The sequence below is a fragment of the Xiphophorus hellerii genome, chromosome 7, assembly GCF_003331165.1.
Source record: "Xiphophorus hellerii strain 12219 chromosome 7, Xiphophorus_hellerii-4.1, whole genome shotgun sequence".
Classification (NCBI taxonomy): domain Eukaryota; kingdom Metazoa; phylum Chordata; class Actinopteri; order Cyprinodontiformes; family Poeciliidae; genus Xiphophorus; species Xiphophorus hellerii.
Window position 1 is genome coordinate 8641589 of NC_045678.1, and position 26075 is coordinate 8667663.

Sequence of the window (26075 nt, forward strand, 5' to 3'; positions counted from 1 at the left end):
CTGGGCTTTTAATGAGTCAGTAGTCAGGCAGCTGGGATGAAGATCTCGGCCGACTGGATGAGTGTGTTTGTTCACAGCAGTTTTTAGAAAGCAGTTCCTGTTATGTTGCTGCTTAGAGAATGGAGATAAACAAAAATCACGTTGCTACGGTGATAAGATAGGGCGTTGCATGGAGACTATCTCGATCCTGCTGAAGTACAACTGTGTAGGCTTGAGTCAGAGTACCAAGGTTTAATGAGTTACAACTTCAAAACTGCTAACGTCTTCCTTTTCTATGGTTTAAAATCTTTAATTAGACTAACCGTCCCCCATCTGTTGCTGTGCACTGTCAGTCAGCTGGCAGAAAGATGGCTACCAGACTTTTCACATACTCACAATAAAGATGAATTGAGCTGAAGAGTGTCCCTTCGTTTCTATTTAAATAAAGCTAAAGTCGCCGAGCTACAAGATGCATTTCAGGCAGCAGAACCAACATCTGCTTGATAGAGACCCAAATGTGGCCCACGTTGTCCTTTTCCCCAGATTTTTAGGACGGGTCTGACCGATCCGTCGTACTCCGCTCTATCCCAAGAACAGAAAAACGTTGCTATGGTAACAATGGCGGCCAAAGCAAAACCAAAAGCTTAAACCGGTTGTGTTGTTAGGTTTTTGTCATTTGCATTGACATGTTTTTAAAACAGTTTTTGTTGGATAAAGTATTTAATCTAGTCATTAACTTAATAAATTTAACTAGATAAGTAGTAGAAAAAGATCAGCAAGATTTGAAGCTTGTTGCTAGGCGACAGGACATATGTCAAGATAAAGGGGGCAATAAGTTGTAAAGCTCGACCGTCCATTTTCATAGCCCTGCCATAGAAGTAGTGTCTCTCTGTAAAAAAAATTAAGCAATACAAAATTAGGGTTATCACATTTACTTGAAGCTCTTTACATTAAAATAGTGACACAATTGTGAATATATTGTGTATGTACAGTCATCCATGGTGAGTTTTTAAATTGGACATTGGGCAGTTTCTCAGGGCAGCATTAGAAAGGGGACAAATGACCCCCAGAAAAAAAAAGAAGTGTTTGCCGATTGTGTCTGACAAGCATTTATGTGTTAAATGGAGAGTTTTAACCCCCAGCCTGATGCTCAATATGTGCTTTACATCACCCCACAATTTTTTTTAAATTTCCTGCAAACTGATTGGTTTTGAGATGGTAGAAGGAGATACTTGCTCATAAAACCAGTCCTGAAAGTGTCATGTTCTGTGTTTTCTGTGTGTTAATTTCGAGTTTTCAGTGTCTTTGTGTTGTCCTGTTCTCCCCTTGATTAGTTCCCAGGTGTTTCTTGTTCCCTGATTACCCCCAGTGTATTTAGTGTCACCTGTGTGTCTGTTCTTTGTCGGGTCCTCGTCTAATGTGCGTCGCTTGTTGTGGGATTTCTGGCTGCCTGTGTTTTTGGACTGTTTGGATTTATTTTGTTCATTAAATCATCCTTATTCACTGCATCCTGGGTCCGCTGTGTCTGCCTCACCGCCACCACCTCAACAACATCCACCAATTCATGACAGAAAAAGTCACCACTGCACATTGTTTCTCTAATAAATGTATTATATCAGTTTTGTAGCAGCATGAATAGCTTTTGCTGAAGTTGCCCTCTAAAAGCAGGCTACAGGGTGGATAGTCTCTCTATCAGTGTGGTTTTCTTTAAAGAAAGTTGCAATGTTCCTTATGTGTTGATGTTTTCACTGACCGGCCTAATCCAGCTGTCAGTATAACCAAAATACACTTTGCAATTCGATTCACTCGACCTCTAATGGAGAGCTTTTCGCATCGCTTCACAGTAACCTGATCTGAACATTTTCGGAAATGTCACCTCTTTGGTCAGAGCAGAAACTGCTCTTTTGTAAAGGCCAGTGGGGAAATCACAAGACAGACTCCGTCCCTGTTTGGCTTCGCTGCTTTATGGAGGGACTCTGGCAACAGTCAAACACTCTGCCCTGTCGGGGACAAGCAGACTGAGCTTGTCCTTTCTCACAGGCAAAGTGAAATGGGACGAGTCCCCAGAGAAGTGCGATAAAGACAGCGGGAATAAACCTCGAAAACAGGCGGAATAAACACCGACAGATAAGATGTTAACACGCGGGAAGAGAAGCTGGCGTAAAATACGACCAGCTGGGAACTTTGCCAGCGTCTGAGTCACCGAGCTGAGGTTTTCCAGGTCGGGGGTTCAGGAAGAGGCTACACCTGAATGCGTCGCTCTTGCTGTGGTCTTGGACATTCCTCTGGGCCTCAGTAATGACTCCTAATGGCACTAATGAGCCTTCGCAGAGGAGACTTGCACCACATGGGTGTTTTAGCGAGAAGAGGGGCTGAGGCAGGAGGTGGAGGGGGGGTAGAAAGGTAAACAACGAAACCGGGGGGGAAAAAAGATGGAGCTGGCTTTGGTTGAGTGGAACAGAGACAGCTGAGAGCAGGAGATTTGTTAGGGAACAAAGGGAATGGAAAACTTGAAAGAGGAAAATAACCCGAGCCAAAAGAATAACAGGAGAGATATTAACGTTGTCCTGGCATACCAAAGTATTCTCTCTTTTCATTATCTGAAAATATCCTATACCTTTCCAAATACTTTGTGGGCATGCCAACCTTAGCTGTGCAAAGTTTCCAGATTGGGCAAGAAAAATAAATCAAATAATCATAAAGATTTTTTTTTTCCAGTTACATTTTGCAGCCTTGTTCTTATTATATATGAGGGCTGCAACTAATGATTATTTTAGTAATTGATTAATCTACTGATTTTTCTGAGAGTCGAGTTAATCGGATAAAAAAATTCAGATTTTTCTTTTAACCACTTAAGTCTTTTTTATACAATTTTAGAAATACATTAAAAGATGCAAATCAACCAATAATTTGGTTCCTTTTTAAAATAAAAGAAACATTTTATTACCTAAAATGCAATAACATATCACTCCTCTAGTGAAAAGGATGCATCTGCAGCTAAAAATATACTTTTAACATCAACATGTGAAAAGCTCAGGCCTTTTATCTCAATTTAACAGTGCAGGGATGACCTACACTGTGTTTATACTTTTTTTTGATAAACCGATTAATAGTTGGACAATAAAAAGTGCTAAATAGTTTGGGGGTTTTTGTCTGAATGTGAACTGGGTGAAGCTAAAACTGATGTTTGATGAATTTTTGGTTTTGAACATATTTACAGCCAAAGGCTTTTTTAAATCTTAAATGCAAAACGTATTTATATATTTTTACAGTTTTTGCTCAGTTACTGCTCTGCCCATGTTGCTCTTTTAGCAAATGGTTATTTTAAAGTCTCCACACTCCAGTTAATGATTAATCTATTTCTCAATTAGCTTATTTCAATAATTGATTGATCCACTGATCATTTCAGTCCAACTACCTTTTTCTGGTTTCCTTTGTTTTTCTTTGCATGTGTGCTCCTGGAGGTGAGTTATCCATGGGTGAGCTCCAAGACCCGTTCCTCGTCAGCGTCCACCTCATCTCTGACCCCGGCCAGGGGAAGTTTCTGCAGCGCGCCGCCGACGCCGTGCTGGCGTGGGTTCACCCCGAGCTGCAGCTCTTCAAAGTCTCCGAGCGGGCATCCACCTCCCAGCGGACTTGGCCGAAGCGGCACCAAAACGGCGTCCCGTCCGCCGGACCTCAGCCGGCCGTGGCGGTCATCCTCTTCCTGCAGGAGATGTACGGCGGCGAGGGGCAGATCCTGACGCTGCAGCGCACCCTGCAGAGACCGCCGTGGCGGTATCACCACACAGAAAAAGTCAGCAACGGCCGCAGCGTGCTGCCCCTCACGCCGTGCAGTCAGGACTTTTTCGTCTTGTCCCCCGGCACGCCGCTCTGGGCGGTCCGGCAGGTCCACTACGGCAAGGAAATTGTGCGGTTCACAGTTTACTGTCGCCACGAGAATTACGTCGACATGGTCCGGCTCTACAAGCTGCTGCTCCAGCGACGTGTGGCGCAGAAGAAGGAGGACTTTTGCTTCTTCGTGGTGTACTCCAACCCCGACATGGAGATCCAGCTGTCCTTTAAGAGGCTCCCCCGGGGACAGAGCCCCGTTGTGCTGGACTCGGCGGTGATGGAGGTGAGGGTACGAGACGTTGGAGTGCTGGTCCCGCTGCTACCCCACCCCTGCAGCCCGATCAGCGACGTCCGCTGGCAGACGGAGGATTATGATGGGAATAAAATCCTGCTGCAGGTGAGCATCCTTTGGGTGATACTGGTTTGCTCCTCTGCAAAACCATAAATGAATATGAAAAATAGAGCTAAGCAGCTTTTTTTAATTGATTGCCATCTGGTGATTACAGACCTTTTCAGTTTCTAACAGGTAATCTCTCAGGAGTTCCTCCTGTTTAGCTCCCGCTATCTTCCCTTAAAGTCTCAGAAAACTGTTCCCACAGCATGATGCTGCCACCACCATTTTGTATTGTGGGGATGATGTATTCAGGGTAATCCTTTATTTTAGTTTATATATAAAATAAAGGCCTTAAAATATATAAAATTTAAAAAATAGCAAGTTAGCCTTTGAGATGTTAATCTCAGGTCTTAAATTGTATCATGGCAAGACTACTTAATCTCATATATTCCATTTTTTGTTTTTCTTGCTGAACATTTCTGTCAGGCAAATGTTTGAGTCGCACTCAGATGTCTTGATTCTGTGACTCAAGATGACTAAGGCTAAAGCTAGGTAGCTGCTAATATATCCTTAGCTTTTTGGGGTTTTGAATAGAATAGAGTAGCATTTATTGTTTGTCACTGAACTTATGTACAATGAGATTAAAGCACACATACATGTATAACCATCATATAGTTTAGTGCATGTGGGTGTTTAGCGTGTTAATCGCTTTTGGGAAGAAGCTGTTTTTGAGTTTGTTTTGTCTGTCTTAGGTAAATGCACATTTTTTGATAGTTGGTTTGGCGAAGTCTGTACATTCCTGTGGAGATATAGGTTTTTAAATTCTATTAAAAAATTGTCTTTAAAATGTCTTAAAACGTCTTAAATTTGAGTTGGTGAAACCTGTAGAAACCCTGAAGGTGACCTTTTGACAGGGGCATTATGAAGAAATCAGAAAATCCTTTTTTCATCCACTTCGCAATAATTTGTGTTGCTCTATAAATAACACAGAATCAAATTAAAAATAATTTCTTTCAGACAAAATATGAAAACATTCATTTTGTATGAATGCTTTGGTTGCATAACGGTGGATTCTACTAGAAATCTTGGTTCTCTCTCCGTTGGAGAGACAGACTTGCACAACAAAGTGGTTGTTTGAGGGGTATCGGTTTCAGAGGGGGTATGTGTGTCCAGGCGGTGTGAGATAAGTGGTTTGGAAAGTTCAAGCTGATTAAGAAGCAGTCCATTACCGGGATTGGTGCAACACGGAGAAACAACAAGCTAATCTGTCATGACAATGGGCCATATGTATGATGCTTAAGTGCCAGCTGGACTGAGGTTAGAGGTTCTTCCACAAAGTTATGCCAGTAGGAATATATAGTTTCAGACTTGGCTGCTGAATCAAACACTGTTTTATTGATTTATTTGTTGATTTTATCATAACCGATTGGTTTTAATATATCTTCAGCGTTCACACAGAGCACACAGGTTCATTTATGAGCGTGATTTGACCAGAGGGAATCACACAACATCACATTTAGCAACGAAACTCCGAGCTGCTGACAACTGGAAACAGTTTCACCTTTTGCAGTTGAACCCTAAGCAGTGTGGATAACGGCGATCTCCACATTCATCCAGTCCTTACTCGTTATTTGAGTTTGTTTTAGACTGAAGTACCAGATTTTAGCAAACAGTCAAAGCAGTCGTTTATGTTTTGAGTGACGTCGGACATCACTTGCAGGTTCATTGGCCTTACTAAGGTCAGACCTGCTTATCCTGAGATAACTAAAGCTTACAACACTGAGGGTCTTAGGATCGCCAAATCATCGACCTCATTACCCAGCACCCCCTGCTGCTCATCATCAGCCTCGGTGCGCTGACTGTGTGCAGACGACCTGCTGTCTGTTGGGGGAACAACACACGGGCTTGCTCTTGTTTTGGCCTCCGTTAAGTATCATTTAGGTTGAAATGACAGCTTCATGACAGCGCTTACAGCCTCCTACTCTGTGTGGAAGAGCCAAGAATGCGGCCATGCAACCACTTCATGGCTCAAAGGAGAAGAGACAAAGTGAATAAGAGGATAAGGAGGGAAGAAGAAGAAGGAGATGAAGGATGGTGGAACAGACTGAGAGGAGAAACAGCTGTTAACGTAGAAAAAATGTTAGGATTAATTGAAAGAGGTGGACAAATTACAAAACATCAATTTCATTTTAAAATGTCTTTTCAGTGTTTCAGTGTCTGTTTAATCTGAACTCTGACACTTCTGGCTCCATGAAGGCCAAAAGTGTGACCGTCAAGTGTTGGAAGTTAAGGGTTTAAAGTAACAGTTCAAAAACAATGGCTGACCCGAGTTCATGTGTTTGATTTATATAGACTCTGAAGTGAAAGCTATGCAAGGAAATAAACTTACCACCATAAATTAACTCTCAGGTCAGCGGCTCAGATCTGCTTTGTCTGCAGATTTAGTTGAATTCTTGGCTTCACTGCTAAGCTTTTTTTTTTTTTTTTTTTTGCCGCTTCTCCCTTGTTTTCTGTCATTTTGTGACTTGAATTGCTAGAAATATTTTCAAATTGTGTTTGTGAAAAACACAATAAACGTTTTTCTTAGAGACTAATGGGTGTTCCAACAGTTTAATTGTCTCAAAACAATCATCGGAATGGGTTTGAAGTGAAGAAAGCAAGCTAAAATTGAGTTTTTGGCATTTGTGGTTCCCGTATGGTTTCAGTTTTATTATTGTTGAGTTTTATTAACTCTGTTCCTATGTTTGCCTAATTGACCACCAGTAAGGCTCTGGTGAGAAAGCATGCAGGACATCAGTAGATTTTAAACTGTTTGCTGTAGAACCACAGAGTGGTGCATTCTGGGTACAGAAAAACATCATATGCTGCACCATGGGAAAGACAGCTGCTTCGTGGACAGTCCATTTCAAAATAAGAGCATGAATGTGAAGGACTCTTAATAGTAAATAACCAAAACTTCACTGCAGATATCAAACTTTATTCAACTGAAAGTTTACAAAACAGAAAAGTAAATTGAAAAGGTCTTTAGATCTAATCCAGAAAACTTTATGTAGGGGAAGCAAAATGTGTTAAAAGTTTTCAAAGCAAAAAATTTGCTTCTCTATTAGCACATTAATTGATTACCCCTAACAGATAGAGTACTCTGTCTATTACTGATAGTTTCTGGGCTATGATTAATAGATAGATTATTGCCAAAGAATTTGAATGGAGTTTATCAAATGATAAAGAAGAATGATCAAATATCCCGTCAGAATTACACCAGTTTGTTGATGGCTGCATAGCCGGTCTGGTTTCCCCCTAACTTGCTAAAGGACAATCAAATATTAGTAAGGGTGTATGTATATATTTGAGCTTGTATCTCTGTATTTTTTGAATTTTACCCTTTATTTAAACTGGAAAGTCACACTGAGATTAAAAACCTTTTTTTGAAGAGAGTCCTGGCCAAGACGCAGCAAAGGTTATCAACAACACAAACATTCCTACATTGGCGGCAAATTATTGGTTCTTATGTTTCCGAACCGGCCTCTCCGTGGAGGATGATTGACTTTTACGTTTCCAGGCGTTTTCGAACAAGACTTTTTGCAACACTCGCTGCTCTGAAGAGTTGAGCACTCGAGGCTCGTCTGGACGCTGATGGTTTCTCCAGCTGCAGCTCTGATTCATAAAGTGGCTGACCTGAGAACAGCGAGCGTGCGGCTTGAACGCTCTCGGGGTTCCCCGCGTGCGTATTTCACCTCCTGTAAGTCGCGTGAGGAGTGCTTTGTTGTATGGGAGCCCCGGGTATGGGGGTTAATGGTCTCGAATGTGGCTCCTCCCTGTTTTGGTAACCTTAATGGAGTTATGTTTCTGCAGATGTGCTCAAACTATAACATAAGGAAGTTCTTACTCTTCGACATTCCTCTCTTTTAAGCAAGAATGAAGTTCTTGTGAACTTTAGGGAATCGCGGATTTGATTAAAAGGCACCTGTTTTAGCTATAAACCCACAAAAATTTGAAGATACTACTTTTTTTAAAGCTGAGCAGGCCCGATGGAGATGAATGATGCTGAAATGCACACCAGCCATGAAAAATTTTGTCTGGCTAGGAGGAAACCTGCGGAAGCCTGGTTGGCCTGCTGGATACGTGAAACTGCAACCGATGGGACGCTGGAAAAAGACGGAAAATCATCTTTGTGGGAAACGCTGTGGAGGGCCAAAGAGCAAGAAGGGACTTGAGTTGATCTTTTGAGGCGGAGAGAAGGCTGTATATCAGGATAAGACATAATGAAGAGACTTGCTGAAACTGGTGTGAGGTCGTGAAACAAGTCTTGTACTGACTTGGGAATGAAACGCCGTCATTTCGTGCCCTGCATAATGGTTGCATTAAAATATCACTGTGTGGTAATAATAACCATGGTAACTTTGAATTTGAAGGGGGGGAAAAAATCCCACTCATTATTACAATTTCAGTATTCCCAACTAACCAAAGCAGAAACAGTTTAGTCTGATGAAAGCTGCAGTATGTAACTTTTTATAAAGAATGTGAATTTTACATATTTGTTAAAACTGTCATTGTGTCGTGACAGTTTGTTTTGAGACAGATAATCTGAGAAAAGATCCACCTCCTCCTTGAGCTGCTACTGCTGTCTGAAGAAATGTACCGCTCCCGACCAAAAGCAACCAATCAGAGCCAGAGGAGGGCCTAAGCACCCTCACTCATCCTCGTGAACGCGCTGCTAAATGTGCTAGTGGCGGAGAAACAACTTATCATTAAAGGAAAACCGTTTATCCTTTAACTAGCATCAGCATTCACAACAAGATCTGCTGTTGGGGAAAAGCAGTAGCGAGAGAGCAAAAGAGGCGAGGGGGAGAGGAATGAGCAGCGCCACACGAAATTGTGATTGACAACACAAAGACCTGCCTTTGTGCTCTGATTGGTGGTTTCTAGTCAGCAATGGGAGTACTGGGAGAAGGCAGAAGAGCTTGATTTTTTCTCAAAGATTATGTCTCATACCATGCTGAAATGACATAGTGACACTTTCAACAAATATCTAAAAAATATATTATTTATAAGTTACTTTCTGTATGTCTACTGCCAGACAACGAGAGAACAAAAACAGTTGTATATTGGGTTTTTTTGTACAGTGTATGTAAATGTGTGGTTTTAGCCACTTGAAAACCCAGTAGCTTTTGAAGTGCAATAATGACACAGTGCACCTCTGTATTATTACAGCCTCTCACTGTATTACTGTCTTGCTATTTCAATCTTATTCCAGTCAAATTCCTGCTCCTAAAATGTAATCACAATTGTTTCAGCTGCTCTCTGTGCAGCTTCCGAAACAGCTGTGAATATCTGAGCGGGTCACGTTGCACAGACAGAAAGGTGCAGCAATGCAGTCTCTTTTTCTTCGCAGTGAGCATTGGTTGAAAAACACATCAATATTAAGGAAAACCAGAGTTGTTAGATAAAATAATATGAACAATACGTAATACGGTTATGCAGACCTGGCATCTCAGTCATCCTCACTTTTCTCCCAAAGCTTTAACGTCTTGATTGCTTAAATCTAAATCAGATGTGGCCGTAAAATGCAGCTAAACTTCATCCAGCTGACCAAGTATTTATTGGCCTGCAGAATTTGAATGGACAGCACTTGTTGGTTATCCTGCAATAGTCAGCCCCGCCCACTCCTCACTACTCCCCAGGGCTGCCTACTGACCAGTTCTCCGTCTAACAGGTCCGGAAAATCTCTGAGTCCTGGGTATTACCCTAAGAGTACTCTATAAGAGATAATCTATTTAAACTGGTAGCGAAAGTGACTCGTCTAGCTCTAACTACCTCCAATCCAGAAGTTATGACCCTTTACAGTTAAGAAACAATCAGCTGAGTAGCCCTCGCAGCTGCATAATTCCAATAACCACTTCTGTTAACGGTAGCCCACTTTCTAAATCATAACTTGCACTTGGAACCGGCTAGATTATGTTTAGTGACTTAGAGGTAAGTCCCAGGGTCATTATTTACTCTCACCAAAGGAAATTATGAAGCCTCCTGTTTACTGGAATCATGTACATTAGTTTTACCTTAATTAAAAGAACTGGACAACGATTAAATGACTCTATTAATTCCAATGTCCACCAACCTCATTAGAATTTTATAGTATAAATTTATTAAGCAAGCTTGAGCAGGGATATGCGACATACAAATCAATAATCAATCTTATATAACTCAAAAACAGTGTAATCAGATTTACATGTACAATCATTCTACCCTGTCTTCTTCTAACTTAGGTCGCACTTTCTGAAATGGAATTTCAATGAGCAGATTCAACTCATACCCAGACGATGGTGGATCTTTTGGCAGCAGGAATTTCTAGCATCCTTGGTCGAGGTCTATGCTTTGTGTGGAAAAATCCTCCTTAGAAAGGAAACAAAGCAGAACGGGTCTGAATCCCTTTTGCAAGACCCAGTTCTTCCTCCTTGTGGGACCTTTGTCCTTCCTCCAAGTCCTGCTGCAGAGTTTAAAAGTGCTGAGTTGAGACGAGACCGTCTGTCAAATAAAGAACTAGAGATGGGGCAACGGGACCCAGTCCTTTCTTCGCGGTGTGAAGTCTGAGCTTCCCCGTAGTTCAGAAGTGCGGTCCGTGTTTCAATCTGCTCCTGCATGCTATTGCAGGTGTTGTCTCTTCTTCTCCGCCGCCGGACTGGGAACGGTTGGTTCCTCTTTTCAGCCCCTTTTTATGCCTCTCCTCACCATGTGTGTGTATGGGGAGGTTTGGCCTACGTGACTTTCTGCACGGCTGCTGTGTCTCATGAAAAAGTCCCCCCCCATTTCTCAACCCGCTTGCTGACCACAGTGGAATTTCCCGTCCTTCTCCTTTCTTCCTGTGCTCCTTGGCCATCTGTTCAGAACTGCTTGCGACATTTCCTGTTTTCAGGGCTGTACTGCACATTCGTCTTCTCTATATTCTATAACTCACTTTATCTATTAAAACTCAGTAAACACATTCAACTTGTTGTTAAATTGATTTCAGATGATTATAACTTCATATTCATTGACAATAAATCACATCTTTTCCTTGTTGTTAATCATTAACATAATCATTACATATTTAAATCATTACAGATCATTAATCAGAGATGCTTTGCAAAAAGTTATTGAGTGATTACTTATATTCATGTTATTCAGACTTATTCAACTTAATTAACTTTTAATCAAACTACAGGATTACTTTATTTCTTCCAAGCCATTATGCATCTTTTTCTGCGTGTGCCTGGAAAGATCTCATACCCTTATGCCAGTTTTCTTGACACCCCCTCCATGAGATCGGACGGTGCTTCGCAGAAAACACAGAGTCCAAAGTCAAAAGAGATCAAGTCCATCACCACAAGTGGCAGTGAGGATGTCCCGCTCATAGCAGGTAACCGGAGACGATGAAGGTGTCCAGGAATCCACAACCTCATACTCCGACAGATTGGATGGCGGAGAAAGCCAGTGTTCTGCACCCAAATCGTCGTCAAGGGTAGTGTCACCTGAGACGGAAAGGGCGGAACGCTCCAGCGGAGGCTGCAGAGGCGAAGGCAAATCCATGCCAAAGTCTGGCAGCGCGGACGGGTTGTTGCAGTAGCCTTCCAATTCTGCCAACAGATCCTGGAAATCCATATCACTTGGTGATGGAGATGAAGGGGAAAGGATGTCCTCAGTCTGGCATGCTTGGGGAGATGAACTGAGGTTCTCAGTTTGGGTACCTCTCTCGTTAGTCGCACTGCTGGCTTGGCATCCGACGTCGATAAACAAATCTGGAGACACGGGACGTGTAGGCGGAAGGTAGTCGCCCACCGCCACAAGCCGTCCATCCAACAGGTGTAAAGTTGGGAGGCATTGCCGAGTAAGTTGGTGTTCCCATAACTTATGAATCACGGGCAGCCGTAGTCCCGTATACAACGGAGATGCTGTGAAGTCGTCGTCATCTAGGCCAAACGCAGAGGTCCACACGATTTTGTGCACCCGTTCCAGGGATCTAGAGGTGGAATCCGCTATGTAGGGCAAATCCTCCAGCCCTGTGGCGCAGAGGATTGCCGTTACATTGGTAAAATTGGCGTTCACGCATTTGTGACACCAGCGGGAAGACGATGCAACCCAAATGAACCCATAAGATTCTGCAGTGACTCCACATCCCACACAGCAGGTTGATGCCTGAGGAGAAACAGTAACCCAGGTAACTTCATGATCAGTGGTTATTGATTAACAACATGTACTTACAACGACGAAAATGCAAAAGCGAATGCTGAGAGAGTAGGCCGGTTTAAGCCCGTGAGCCGGCGTATTTTGCGAGCCAAGGTGAATTAATCACAGGAGCCGGAATGTCATGATCCGGAGCGGGTTCACCTCGATCATAGACATGAGCTGAATCATGGAATATTGCCGCGTAGGTCATCAGCCATACAACAATGGCCAGGTCCGAGGTCTCACGGAGCCAGTAGAGGACCACAAGGATCCCCCAAACCGTTGCCCAAAGAGCCAGAACTATCCATTTCTGCATCCAAATTCGCCGTCCCCGACCCTTGATAGACAAGGCCTGGCGCGCTAAATAGATGAGGATAGATACTGCGAATAGCCCTTCTAGAATAGCTGTGAGGATCTTAAATGGGGCGGCTCGGGTAGCTTGTGTGCCCCCAATGACCAATTCCAGTATCAGGGCTATGGTGTCGGTGATGAGCCAGAGGCAAACCACAACGCCCCTGCGCCAATTAATGCGGGTACGGCCCATCAAGTAACAAGCAAAAAGGGATGAAGCCAACCCCCATTTGTGGAGAACGACGGGACGGAGGATCAGCTTGGCATATCCTTGTAGCGCGACAAAGATCCTCATAGGGTGTTCCTTAGGCCAAGGACCGGTGTGGCAGAAGACTACCCAGGCCAGGGTAATCCCTAAATGCTCAAGGGTACTCACTTGAATTGGTGCAAAAAGTGAGTTAGGATTCGACGAGTTGGTTGAAGAGTTAGTCGAAGAGTTGGTGTTGGTGTCCATGATGTCCGATGATGGTTGCTGTGGATCAGGTGTTCTCGGCAGCTGCGGTGAAGGTTGAATGGCTCGCAGGCACACGGCAGCTCTCTCTTATGCAGAAGTAGGCTCCTCCTTCGGGGGGAGGGGCTGGTAGTTCCTCTTTTTACAACGACACAGTGCCTTTAGCCACGCCTCCAGGACGATTTTACAGATGATCAACGCCACAGCGACGCCCAGGAGGCCCAAGAGGTATGGCCACAGCAGACTCAAAGCACTCATCAACCATTGTTCAACAATGTTGAGGCCCTCTTCCACCACATGAGCAACTTCTTCCGCAACCTCAGAAATAGCGGCCACCAATGTTGCCCCCATAGTCTCGTACCAGTAACAATCATGTTGATCAGGGCCTTCGCCACATTTTTGCCAGTTCTCTGTAGTGGTTGAGCAGGTGAGATTGGAATACAAAAGGTTAGGTCCTACCCAGTCAAATCCTGAATCTATGTGGCCATTACACAGACTTTTACGGAAAGCATGTCCTTCTGCGATGGCTATAAGGGAGTCAGGGATGAACGGAACAGGAAGACCAAGTATACTCTTGCGCTTCTGGAGATGATATCCTAGAATTGCATCGGTGCAGGTCCGTCCGCTCACTATCGCCCTTCGCCATGTTCCATTGAACTTTCGCCAAGTAACCTCAGAAGAGTGAGTGTCATACTCGTCTGCATAATGGTCTTCGCAGTAACTTTCCCAACCTCGGAGCTCTCCGCAGGGTCGTCTGGCCAATCCTATTACACATTCAAGGATATTTCTGGTGTTGTTTTTACAAGTCATGCGCCAAGGTCTTGGGCTAACGTAACTGGCCGGTCTCCAAAAAATCCCAGGCCAAATCATGCGTTCCTTAGAGTAGACCGTAGCGATGTACTGGTACTGTACCCAATAGTTTGTTGATTCTGTAAGGCATGGTGTAACCCAGGCTTCAAACTCATGTTGTTGGAGTCCCCACCACTCGTAGTCCCATTTTCGATAGTAATCCTCGTACCAGGCTCGTAGGGCCCATTTAGCCGTAGGAGCTTTATCAGGATCAGGGCAGTTATACCTCCAGGTAGAGTGCAAAGCGTTGCCGACCTGCCAGAGGTCGCACCGTGGCGATGAGAGGGTTTTCTTCCAGCAGGTGTCATTTAGGCTCTCAAAAATTCTGTTTGCAACACACTTGTCAATTTTTGCAAAGTCCGCTTTAGGAGCGGTGAGAAGGTCATCGGGAGTCGGAAGGCGCTGCGTACGCAAGTTGGCAATGTATAGATCCGTTAATCCAGTGTGAGAACGAACTGTCCCCTCTGGGAAGTCTCCCATAAAGAACGTTTGGTCTTTGGCTATGTATGTCCACGGGAACGTGCTGTTCAGCCAGGGTTCAATTTCTGTACGGTGTGGACGTGTAGAGTGCCAAAAATCAGCCCAGTATTCTTCTATGGCTGATACTATATAGTTCTGTCCTACACATTTCACAAACTTGTTCCAGAGGCAAGGATTTAACCAAAGAAAGTGGTGTTTGTAACAGTGCTGTTGCTCGGCCTGATACATAAACTGTCTAGGTCCTTGTCTGATCAGGAAAGCCGTCATGTTAGTCAAATTGGCCGATGTAGGCGAAATCGTTGCATTAACTGGAAGATTACCTCGGGAGGCATTTCTGTAGGTCCAGTTCCCCGTTGGTGCTGTTGGGATGGTGTCATCCACCCTGCAGTTCAGGTGATAATCTCCCCAAAACTCCTCTCGGGGAAGCCAGGCTCGACAGCCGGAGGACCTGTGTGGGGCTGGGTATACTACTTCGGTATCCCAGTACCCCTGGTTTGGTAACAGTAGCAGTGATCGACAAGCCATGTTGCAATGCCATTCTGGCGTACCTCGATCCGGGTGAATCCAGTTGCATCTGACGGTCCGTCGCTCTTTGTTTTGCAGAACCCGTATCCAGCATAGCACTCCAGTCTCGAGGAGGTCGTAGTTGTAGATCTCCCAGGTACGATTCAGAAGGTCGTCCAGTGTGGAGTCGTTCAATTTGAAAGCTCGGCTTTCCACGTACTTTTTACCGTTGTCTTTGGCGAACAGTCCGGTTCGATTCTGGACAGAAGTTTCGTTGTCCCATGGTACAAAAATAGCCGTGGTGTTTGTGTTCCAACAATTGAAGTTGGCGTACTTGGAATGTCCGTAGGTGACTCTTGTATGCGTAAGATACCACGGTCCAACTCCGATGAAGTAGAAGATAGTAGCAAGAACAGCAGCAGCAAACAGCAGGGCAAGGAGCGTTAGCAGCCCTTTCAGGCATAGGGATTTTCCGGTTATCGTAGTCGTTTTCCGTAGCAAAGGTTCGTTAGAGGTTTCTGAGTCGTCGTCAGTGTCAGTAGAGCTGTCTGAGTCCGATGTAACATCCAGCAACTCCGGGTCTGCAGGCCGGCGGCTCATGCCGATAGCATCCATCTTGGCCAGATTAGTGCTTCTCTGGGGTCCGATGTATCAGGCTTTGCACAGATTTTCCTCAAAGCCTTGAGGTGGCCCTGGTTGGCAGGGTTCTTTCCAACCCGTCTGGTGGCCCTTCTCTGCTGCAGGGCTGTAAATATGGGAGAGGGGTAGGGTAAATCAGGCTCCAACCCCCTCCACACCCACTTCCAGTGGAACACCCTCCAGTAATCCGGCCGAGGAAACGGGCCTTGGGCGGTGCCAGTTTTCAGCGCCTGGTCATACCAGGACTCGTGTTTGTACCCTATTGGGGCAGGCACTGAGATGTAGGTGTACAGTGATTGTCCATGCAGAGTTAGTCTGGTACGGTACCCCCAGGATGACGGAGTATAAATCCTCTGGTGTGGTGGATTGGGGTAGACCCTGTCAATTTCCAATTTCAATGGAAGCTTGGTGTTATTAAATATATAACATTCTGGATTCGTTTCCCTCTGTATTATGGTTTTCGCCATGCTTGGTGATGTGGTCCAAATGATCATGTCATTAACTGTAACTTCACAATACAGTCCTTGCAGTGGTTCAAGATAATGGGGACCCCACCGAACCCGCAGCTCGATCCCCCATATCCTGAAATACACTGTATTAAAAGTCCATGGTAGAGATCTTGGACACATAGGGGAGATTGATGCAAAATTAACCGTGTTTTCAGATCCTCTTCCTTGCCAAGCAGGCGGTGCGGTAGGGATAAATATATGTGGCTTCGTGGGAGGGGGCGTCGTGTATTCTTCACTTTCCTCCACCTGTTTTGTGTTTTGGAGATGGGTGGGTCGGAGATATATGAGATATTTGAGAAAATAGGCCTCGGTGAGCGGATTGGAAACAGTGAAATCTTCTCTTGGCATATCGAGTAGAATGGAGGTGGTAGGGAGTCTTAGAAACGGGCCTCTGTCTGATAGTCCCGATGAGACTCCAACCCCCACTTTGAACAATCTAGTCACAAAACACTGTCTCCCCTTTCGCTTTTTGGTTTTTTGCTGACCTTTAGACTTGACGACTCGTTTTTCTCCTTCCGGTGCGTCCATCAGTTTTGGTTTGTCTTTCTCCATGGAAATGCTAAGGCGAGCTTCTGCCAGGCGTGAGTTTTGGGTTTCTTCTTGGGGGGTTCCGGCTCCGTACTGGACACGGTGGCGTAAATCTGCTCGTCTGGTACCACTTTGATGGCTGCTCCGACTGAGTAGATCCCTTTATAGGGGACGGTGATCATGCGCACTGACAGCTGGACGTGACAGGAGGTACTAGGATCAGAGGGCGTGCCCGCCCTGTGAGCCACGCCTCCCGGGTGTTGCAAAACTCCATCCCGAAACTGGGATTCCGCTGTCACCCAGTAGAGGCAAGACTTCTCCTTTGGTCTTACCGCATTGCTGCCCCATCCGTCCACTTCAGTGGTGTAGTAATACATGTCTGAGCTGCGCACCCCATCTTCCCTTGGTGCATCCGGTAGATCTACTATTGGTATTGTGCAGTCATTGATGACCTCCAAAATCAGATGTGCCCAGGTGGTCAGTTCCCAGGGGCCTGTCCACCCACCATTAACGGCTTGCTCTCGGGCGTCATCTGGGAGTGCACTTAGCTCCTCAGCTGATGGTTGGTATGCATGAGGCCGATGTACTCGGAAGACCACAGGAGAGTGGTTGGCATTCAGTGGTGGAAAGGACAGGGAAGCTCTAGCAGCGTCATACGGCCAGGCGGCTTGAACAGAATCCCACAGGACATCATGAGGTCCTTCTTCCCTCCTCCACACCCATGGGTCCAGTTCTTCTGGAGTGTTCGGAGGAGCGGAAGGTCCTGGTAATATTATCGGTATGGGGCTCCCATAGTTTGATTGCACTCGCCCGTAGGTTCTGTAATACCGCAGCGAGCTGTAGAACCTTGTCACTTGCCACCCTTCAGCTTCGCCTGTCAGTGTTACCTCTCCGCTCCTTAGCTGTTCCTCGCACACAGGACAGTGGTGTAGCTCATTTCCATCCCACGTGCAATAACAAGTTCTTGGTTCTTCCTTGAGCAACCCCCATTGGGTTTCCAACTTAAGCCGGGGCAGGTAACCCACTCGGCAGTTCCCACAGATTGTATTGTTCAATATCGTGACCGGGGAGACGCGAAGATGTTGTAGCATCTCTGCGGTAGCCCCCTGGTGCCTTGGCTTCTCACGGCCTGGTCCTTCCCAGATAATGGGGAGATGGTGGTCCGTTAAACAAACCGGACAACCGCTTTTAGCTTTCCCCCAAACCAGCATCTCTCTCTCCTCCGACAGGACTCCATTTTTAGCCCAGTCCAATTTCTTCAGGGCTCGTCCTGCCCAAATCCCTGAAGGTGTTCTTCTAATTACAACCACCCCTTTCACGGTGGCCAGTCCGAGATAGGGTGGAATGGTACATGATTCACTGGCCATTTCACCGGCTTCTGTTTCACTTTAGTCAGGAACTGGCTTGAGCTGCTCAACTCCTTGGATCCCTTTTCGTTCCAGCAATACTGTGTTCCTATCCAGTACTTTCTTGACGATGTCAGTTGTCTCGAACTTGGGTTTTACTGCTGCATGTACAGGTTGCTCTCTTGCTTTGACCCACACGCGCTGTCCCTCTCGGAATGGCACTCTGGGCGTCAGCTTCTCCTTTTTGTCGCTGGAGCCCCGCCCCACTTCCTTCGTGGTGAACGGCCGTTGGTTGAGCTCCATCGCAGGGGCGGGTCTTTCGGCTCTGCTTCTGTCATTCAGGGCCTGCCCTATTTCCACCGCTTGGGTGCTCCAGCTGTTGGTGTTAGCATTTTTAGCTATCCAGCTTTTCACTAACCCAATGGCTCGTTCCACCACTCCGTTAGCTTGTGGGGTGTAGGGTGGCGAGTAAACTCGCATCACTCCATACTTCTGACACCACTGGTCAACCTGTGAATTACGGAAATGAGTTCCATTGTCCGTACGCAGCTCTTTCGGGATTCCCAGGGCACTGCATACTTGTTCTAGCATGCCGACAACGCTATTGCCGTTTGCTTTCCTGGCTGCTTTTGTAGTTACAAACCCCGACATAGAATCCACCAGCACTAAGAGGTACTTTTCACCTCTCCTTCCTGTTATCCCCATGGGACCTGCAACATCCATGCAGACTGAGCCCCAGGGGACCGTGCTTTTGATGGACAACCCATCCATCCGCTGCCCTCGGCGACCTGCGTTGTATTGACCACACACCTCACAGTCCCTTAGCACGCGTTGGACTTGTTTCACTGGGATCCAAAGGTCTTGCTCCTCCAGCTCCTTACGGGTAGGTCGTACGCCTGCATGTCCAAGGGCCTCATGCACGCTCCGCACGACCTCGACCACGTACTCTTCTGGGACCTCCCGTCCTCTGGGAGTACTGTCCCACTTCTCGGTACCGACAAAGACGATCTTTCTTTGTTGGACATAACAGTCCACTTCATCATTCCCACGCCAATGAGCTCCCTCATGCGTGTGTGCTCTTTGATGCTCAACATCTATTTCCAACTGTAGTTTTAGCTCAGCAATCTTTTTCCACAAGTCTTGGTGTGCCACTGGCTTGCCCTTTGCTGTCTCGAAACCATTTTCTTCCCAAATGGCCAAGTCCTCTCTAAGGGCCTGAGCACAGTAGTAACTGTCGGTTACTAACCTGGCACTTTTGATTTTCCTTTTCACCAGCTCCAGCAATCCTTCCAGTACTGCCGTCACTTCTCCGGCTTGAGCACTACCGGGGGCCTTTCCTTTCTGACGGCATTTCTCTTTGCCATCCTGCTTCAGAATAAACCCCCAGTATGCCGACTGGTCGGACCCCTTTCTGGATCCATCGGTGTAGATTGTCCATTCCGGTTGTCCTGGCTTCTCAGGTGTTTCTTGTGGTTTTTTCTTACTGGTGGGTTGCGCTGGCCCAATTTCAAGCTCCGGGTCCAGCAAGATGTCCTCCCATCTTCCCCACCGAGTGTTAGTTGCTTTAGTACTTTCCACAGTCCCTTTTCTTAGGTATTTGTGAACTTGGCTTTGTGTGATGACTTTAACTGGTTGTCCCTGTGCTAAGTCTTTCAGTACACCCCAATATCGAGCTAACACCGCTAGCTCTTTCTCCTCCTGCGGGTATTTCTTTTCAACAGAAGTTAGGGTGTAACTCCATAGGGTAACCAAGCCTCCATTTTCGTTACTCACTTTGATCATGGCATCGTCATTCTCGCAGCTGATTTCTGCCACTAGTCTTTCTGACAAACTTCTTGGCTCCAGTCTCACAGCTGCTTGAATGGCCCTTCTCAGTTCCTCTAGGTTCTGTTGATTGGCTGCTGTCCAAACCCAGGGTCTTTTTCCGTCCTTTTCGTCGTCCTCACTCTTCCTCAGGCAGTGGTACAAGGGTTTGGCATATTTCTGATAGTTGGGCACATGGTCTCTGACATAGTTGCACAATCCCAATATTTTCTGTAAGTCATTTTCTGACTGAGGTGGTTGAATGTTCGTCAGCTTTTCTCTGTACCCATCAGAGAGTCCCAAGTCCGACGTGACTTGGAAACCCAGATAATTCACTTGGAACTGTCCAAATTGACATTTCTTGAGGTTTAGCTTCAACCCTGCCTTGGTGAGGTTTTCAACTACTTTTTGTAGCCTTTCTAAGTGTTCTTCTTCTGTGTCATCAGCAATGAAAACATCATCAATGTACACAGTTGCTCCTACGTCCCCCAGTACTTCCATCACTGCTGACTGGAACACATTTGGGGAGTTCTTGTAGCCCTGGGGTAACCTTTGCCACACATAGCTTTTGCCTTTGTGGGTAAATGCAGTTTTACCTTGCGATTGTCTGGCGAGGCGTAGGGAGAAAAATCCATTAGCTAGGTCGATGCAAGACTTGAACTTCTTGACTCGAAGGGTTTTCAGCGCTCCTTGTGGATTGATTAGACTGGCTCGGTTTGCTATTGTTCTCCGATTCAGGGCTTTGAAGTTGATAACTGGCCTCCAACCCCCTCCAGCCGATTCAGGTTTCTTCACCGCCTGGATGGGGCTGTTGGTGATCGGGTTGAGTTCCTCTCTGATGATCTCTAGGGCCCCTAGTTCCTTCACGATCTTGTCCATCTCCTCGACTGCCCCTGGGTTCAACGGGTACTGCCGAACAGGTGGATGCACCCCACCTTCGATGTGATGAACAAACTTCGGGCCCAAATCTCCACAATCGTTCTTGAACCGTGCCACCTGCGCCGTAACGATGATCTCACGTAGCTTCTCTTTCCCAGCCGGGGAGAAGTCACTCTCTTCAAGTTTCTGTTCTGTCACCGTTGGTATGTCAACTGGTTTGTACCAGTCTTGCTTTTCCGATCCTGTTTGGGTCGGGCCGACTTTCACCAATCTTGCTTTCAAGCTTGTCAGCCTTCGCTCCAGTCGCCGATGTGTGCCTTTCTTTTTACTGAGTTCGTCTAAGTCTTTTACTGTGAGGAGATTGTAGGGACCTTTCACCCACACTACTCCTTTCCAGGTCCCATACGGCATTTCTTCTACTTTTCCATTAGCAAACTGAACCTTCAGGTGTCCTGCTGTTTTTAGGTCTTTGCGGGTCATAGACACCTCCGCTCCTGTGTCCACCAGGTAGGGTACTCCCTCCACTTTAGCGTAGATTTCGTCCCCCTCCCAGTAGGCATTTTCTAGAATGACCCGCGACCTGGACGCCATTACTTTGGTGACCCTCCGGCCCCGGCTTTACGGGACTCACGGAGGGCCGTCCTCTCTTCTGGGCTCAATTTCCTATACTCCTCATCTGTCAGGAACTGACCTTTTCCTGGCTGGTTTGACGAAGCCGGAGGGTTGGTCGGTTTCCCTTGTGGTCCTGGTGGTTTCTGCTGGAACGGCCGGTTCCGGAAGTTGGTTGGCGGTGCTCCTTGTTGAAACGGTCTGCTCTGGAAGTTGGATGGCGGTGCTCCTTGCTGGAACGGTCTACCTTGAAAGTTAGATGGTGGTCTGATGTTAACCCTTCCGGGTGGCTTTGCCGGTTGGCTAGCCTCCTTCTTCCTTTTGTCCTCGTAGTACTGCTGTTCCAGGTCGAATCCTTGCACTGCTACATCCATCTGAGCGACTGTTGTGCTTCTTACTGGCAACTTCACGAACACGATCTCTCCTCTGCGTCCTTTTGTCACCTCACGCAGCACCTTCACATATCTCGCAGGGGAAACGGTCTGCTTAAGTGTGTGCCACAGCGGTTCCAACCTGCTTCCCTTGTCCAGCCGTCCTCTGGCTCTCTTCACCTGGGACTCTTCATCATCCATGTCCTCCAATACCAGCCTTTCATAGTTGCTTTGTGCTGAATCTGTTCCAACCATCGGGTCCGAGGTCACGCTGGTCAGCCACAACTTTTTGGCTCCCTCGTGGTTGGTGGTAGACAGCACGGTTGGCCAAACATCTTTCAGATACTCCTCATTGTTCTCGTCTGCGTTTTTACTCCTAATCACCAGCCTTAGATTCTTCAACTCGGCGTAAGCATCTTGTCCTGTATTAGCGGCAGGTGGCTGAGCTGACACCTCTGGTTGTCTCGCCGGGATCTGCGGTCCTGGCCCCGAAGACGTCGCCTGAGGTTCCTCTTCATCAGCCGACACTTCGTCCAGCTGCTGTCGAGTTTCCCTGGAGTACTTGTAGGCGGCTTTCTTCAGTCGTCGCAGCATCACATCGTACATAATTCCAATGTATGCGTTCCTGAAGTTGGTAGTCAGGGAATAGTGTGCTGTCAGGGTGGAGCAGGATGGTGTCATCAGGATGTTAGCCCATTCTCCGATTGTTGCTTCCACCTCGAGCTGCACCCGGTCTCCCAACCTGCTGGCCCATCCTGCTGGGATCTGGTACTCGGTTTGGCCGGCCTCTGGTACATACGTACGCCGTCCGTCCTTAGCCTGCACTGGACCCCAGGTCACGTCTCTCGCCAGTCTTTCAGAAGATTTCTCGATGTCAAAGGTCTCCATTTCTTTCTTCTTACCCCGGTGCTGTCCTGTTCGGAGTGTCTTGTGCTCTGTCGGTGGTTGCTTCGAGTCGGAGAAGACGCTGTCGTGATCACTTTCCTCTTCCTCCTCGCTGGGCTGTTCGATCCCCGGTTGCTCTCCTCCGTCTTCCGAGTCACTGATGTCCTCATACTGCTGTTGTCGAAGAGGTTCTCTCCTGGGGGAGTTCAGCGGTCGAATCTTAGCTGGTTTCATCGGTCCTTCTTCTTTCGGGACCGTCGGCTGTTCATTTTTGACTCTTCCCGCATTGGGTTTTTTCAGTTCACTGCGGCTCTCTTCAAACGAGAACTCCTTAACGTACCTTGCTGCGGAGAACCCTGGTTCAACAGGTGCCTCCTTTATCTTTATTCTGGGTGGCTGCACGGCCTTGGCTTTACCTTTCTGGGTGGTGTTTGAAACCTCACTCTGGGGAATTTTTAAGGGATATTTCTTGATTTCTTGTGATGGATGGCTAATGCGGCATTGCTCCTCCATCTCAGCTGCCATTTTCACCCCTTGCTCAGTGCGGAGTCGATGCAGACGGGGGTCAACCACCACCACCACTTCTTTGAACACAAAGAAATGGCTGTTGTTCTTAGCTATATTCACCACCCCGTTCTCTGCAATCGATCTGGCGGTGTCCCTTGGCAGATCCGGTGATCTCAGTCCCTGCACACTCACTACCACTCTTCTCATGCATTCGTTGCTGGCTGCCGTCAGGCCCCGCTCGAGTCCGTGCCACATCTTCTTCCGGTACTCATCTAAACTCTCTCCTTTTCGGTAGATGTCAATCGGGACCAGGATTACAGCACTATAAGGGAGACTATAGCCGTTCATCAAGACTACTTCCCCCCTTGTTTTTGGGCTACAGCTAGCTTCCAGCAATCTTAAATCTGTTTTGTAACATTGCCCTGCTTGGTCCGCAAGGCTGTGTCTGAATTTTCGATTGTGGATCTTGTATTGGTCATTGGCGAACACAATCAGTCCGTCACCTTCAAGATCCCATATTCTTCCAATAACCTGATAAATCCGGAGTCCGGTCTGCAGTCCAAAGTTGCTGGCCCCCGGTGGTATTTCGGCTAATTCTCGGGCCATCCTCCAGGTGTCCGATTTCTGAGTCTTCTTCTTGGGGCGGTCGGGCTCCCGCAGCTCCTCGTCCGATTCCTCTTCGTCTTCGTCGGAGCTGTTATCCGCCGGAGTCCTCGTAGGTGGCAGTGGAGGCCTCCTCTCCGTGCTGTGGACTCGGGGATGAAACCCGAGCTCCGGGTCCCGTTGAGGGGACCATTCCTTGACTGCATCCTTCCACTGCTCCTCTGTGAGGCCGCCGACGAGCGCTCCCTCGGGGTTGTCCTCATTGGCTGGTGCAGGTGGGATGTCCTCGTTCCGCGATGGACCCGGTGGAGCTGAGGGACCCTCATCGTTGTCGTCGCTGCCGCTGTCGCTGCTGTCACCGCCGTCGTTGTCGTCGCTGCCGCCCGTCAGGTCTATCAGAACCTTCGAAGGTTGCTCCCGCTGGTGAGTCGGTGTCGTGGCTCTGCTGGGCAGTCGGGACGGAGCCTCGGCCACCTCCGACCCTGCCTCTTCGAGGGCTCGCTCTTTTTCCTTAATCTCCTTGTATAACTTAAGTCTCTGCAGGGCTTCGTTATATTCTTGAAACTTGCGCACTCCCTTGGCAAGATGGTCTACTAGAATCCCGTCAATGCCCGCTGCCAATGTAGCGGTTTTTACTACGCTGTCATACTTTTCGGAGGGACTGTAGACAGTCCGCAGCTCACCAGCTTCCCACTCTTCAAGGAGCTTAGCGAACCATTCCAGCCATTCTTTAACCTCCGTCTTCCTAGCAACCTTCACCGGGCATTTGACGACCCCCAGACGGTGACCGTGTTGAAGCTGGGTGCAAAAATATATCCGAGTTTGCACTAAGTGCTTCATCATTCTCTGGGCCACCTCCTTGTCGAGGGTGTAGTGGGATTCATAGAAAGCTTTCTTGTTTATCTCAGTCCAGGAATCCAATCCATCACCGAGCAATATCAGCTTCGCAGGAATTTGTGATATCGTGGATTGGGAAAGACTAGGTCGATGACTCCCCTCGTCTCGGCTGATGTTGCTCGCCCCTTGTCCCATTGCCGGCCCTTGCAGGGGATTCAGTTCCCCTCCTTCTTCGTCTTCACTCATAGTTGTCTTTGTCTTCGAGTCGCCTATCCCCCAAAGCCTCTCTTTGCGCTTTCGAGTAGGGATGGGTCCAGGCTGTGTTGGCTACTGGCTTCACTGTCTGGATCTGGTCATTCCATCCTCAGTAGAAGCTTTCCCTCACCTGTATGCTATACAGTTATTGCGAGGGTTGTGGCTGATGGCCTTATCAGTCACCACTAACTCTCTTCCCTAAGAGTCAGCAACCCAAGTGGGCTATTCAGAGTCTCACATCTGTTTTTACCGACTTGGTGTCTTTGGGGCCCGCCTACTCAGTTGTGCGCAGCCCCACGTTGGGCGCCATGTTGGTTATCCTGCAATAGTCAGCCCCGCCCACTCCTCACTACTCCCCAGGGCTGCCTACTGACCAGTTCTCCGTCTAACAGGTCCGGAAAATCTCTGAGTCCTGGGTATTACCCTAAGAGTACTCTATAAGAGATAATCTATTTAAACTGGTAGCGAAAGTGACTCGTCTAGCTCTAACTACCTCCAATCCAGAAGTTATGACCCTTTACAGTTAAGAAACAATCAGCTGAGTAGCCCTCGCAGCTGCATAATTCCAATAACCACTTCTGTTAACGGTAGCCCACTTTCTAAATCATAACTTGCACTTGGAACCGGCTAGATTATGTTTAGTGACTTAGAGGTAAGTCCCAGGGTCATTATTTACTCTCACCAAAGGAAATTATGAAGCCTCCTGTTTACTGGAATCATGTACATTAGTTTTACCTTAATTAAAAGAACTGGACAACGATTAAATGACTCTATTAATTCCAATGTCCACCAACCTCATTAGAATTTTATAGTATAAATTTATTAAGCAAGCTTGAGCAGGGATATGCGACATACAAATCAATAATCAATCTTATATAACTCAAAAACAGTGTAATCAGATTTACATGTACAATCATTCTACCCTGTCTTCTTCTAACTTAGGTCGCACTTTCTGAAATGGAATTTCAATGAGCAGATTCAACTCATACCCAGACGATGGTGGATCTTTTGGCAGCAGGAATTTCTAGCATCCTTGGTCGAGGTCTATGCTTTGTGTGGAAAAATCCTCCTTAGAAAGGAAACAAAGCAGAACGGGTCTGAATCCCTTTTGCAAGACCCAGTTCTTCCTCCTTGTGGGACCTTTGTCCTTCCTCCAAGTCCTGCTGCAGAGTTTAAAAGTGCTGAGTTGAGACGAGACCGTCTGTCAAATAAAGAACTAGAGATGGGGCAACGGGACCCAGTCCTTTCTTCGCGGTGTGAAGTCTGAGCTTCCCCGTAGTTCAGAAGTGCGGTCCGTGTTTCAATCTGCTCCTGCATGCTATT

General features: G+C 46.9%; 1 protein-coding gene across 1 annotated transcript in view; it reads left to right on the plus strand.

Annotated features, from left to right (window-relative positions):
* Positions 1-26075, plus strand: part of fam124a (family with sequence similarity 124 member A) — a 48197-nt gene that overhangs the window by 18908 nt on the left and 3214 nt on the right. Inside the window, exon 3 of the mRNA XM_032568136.1 lies at positions 3444-4210. Within this exon, the coding sequence (XP_032424027.1) occupies positions 3444-4210 (767 nt within the window). The remainder of the gene's footprint in view (positions 1-3443; positions 4211-26075) is intronic.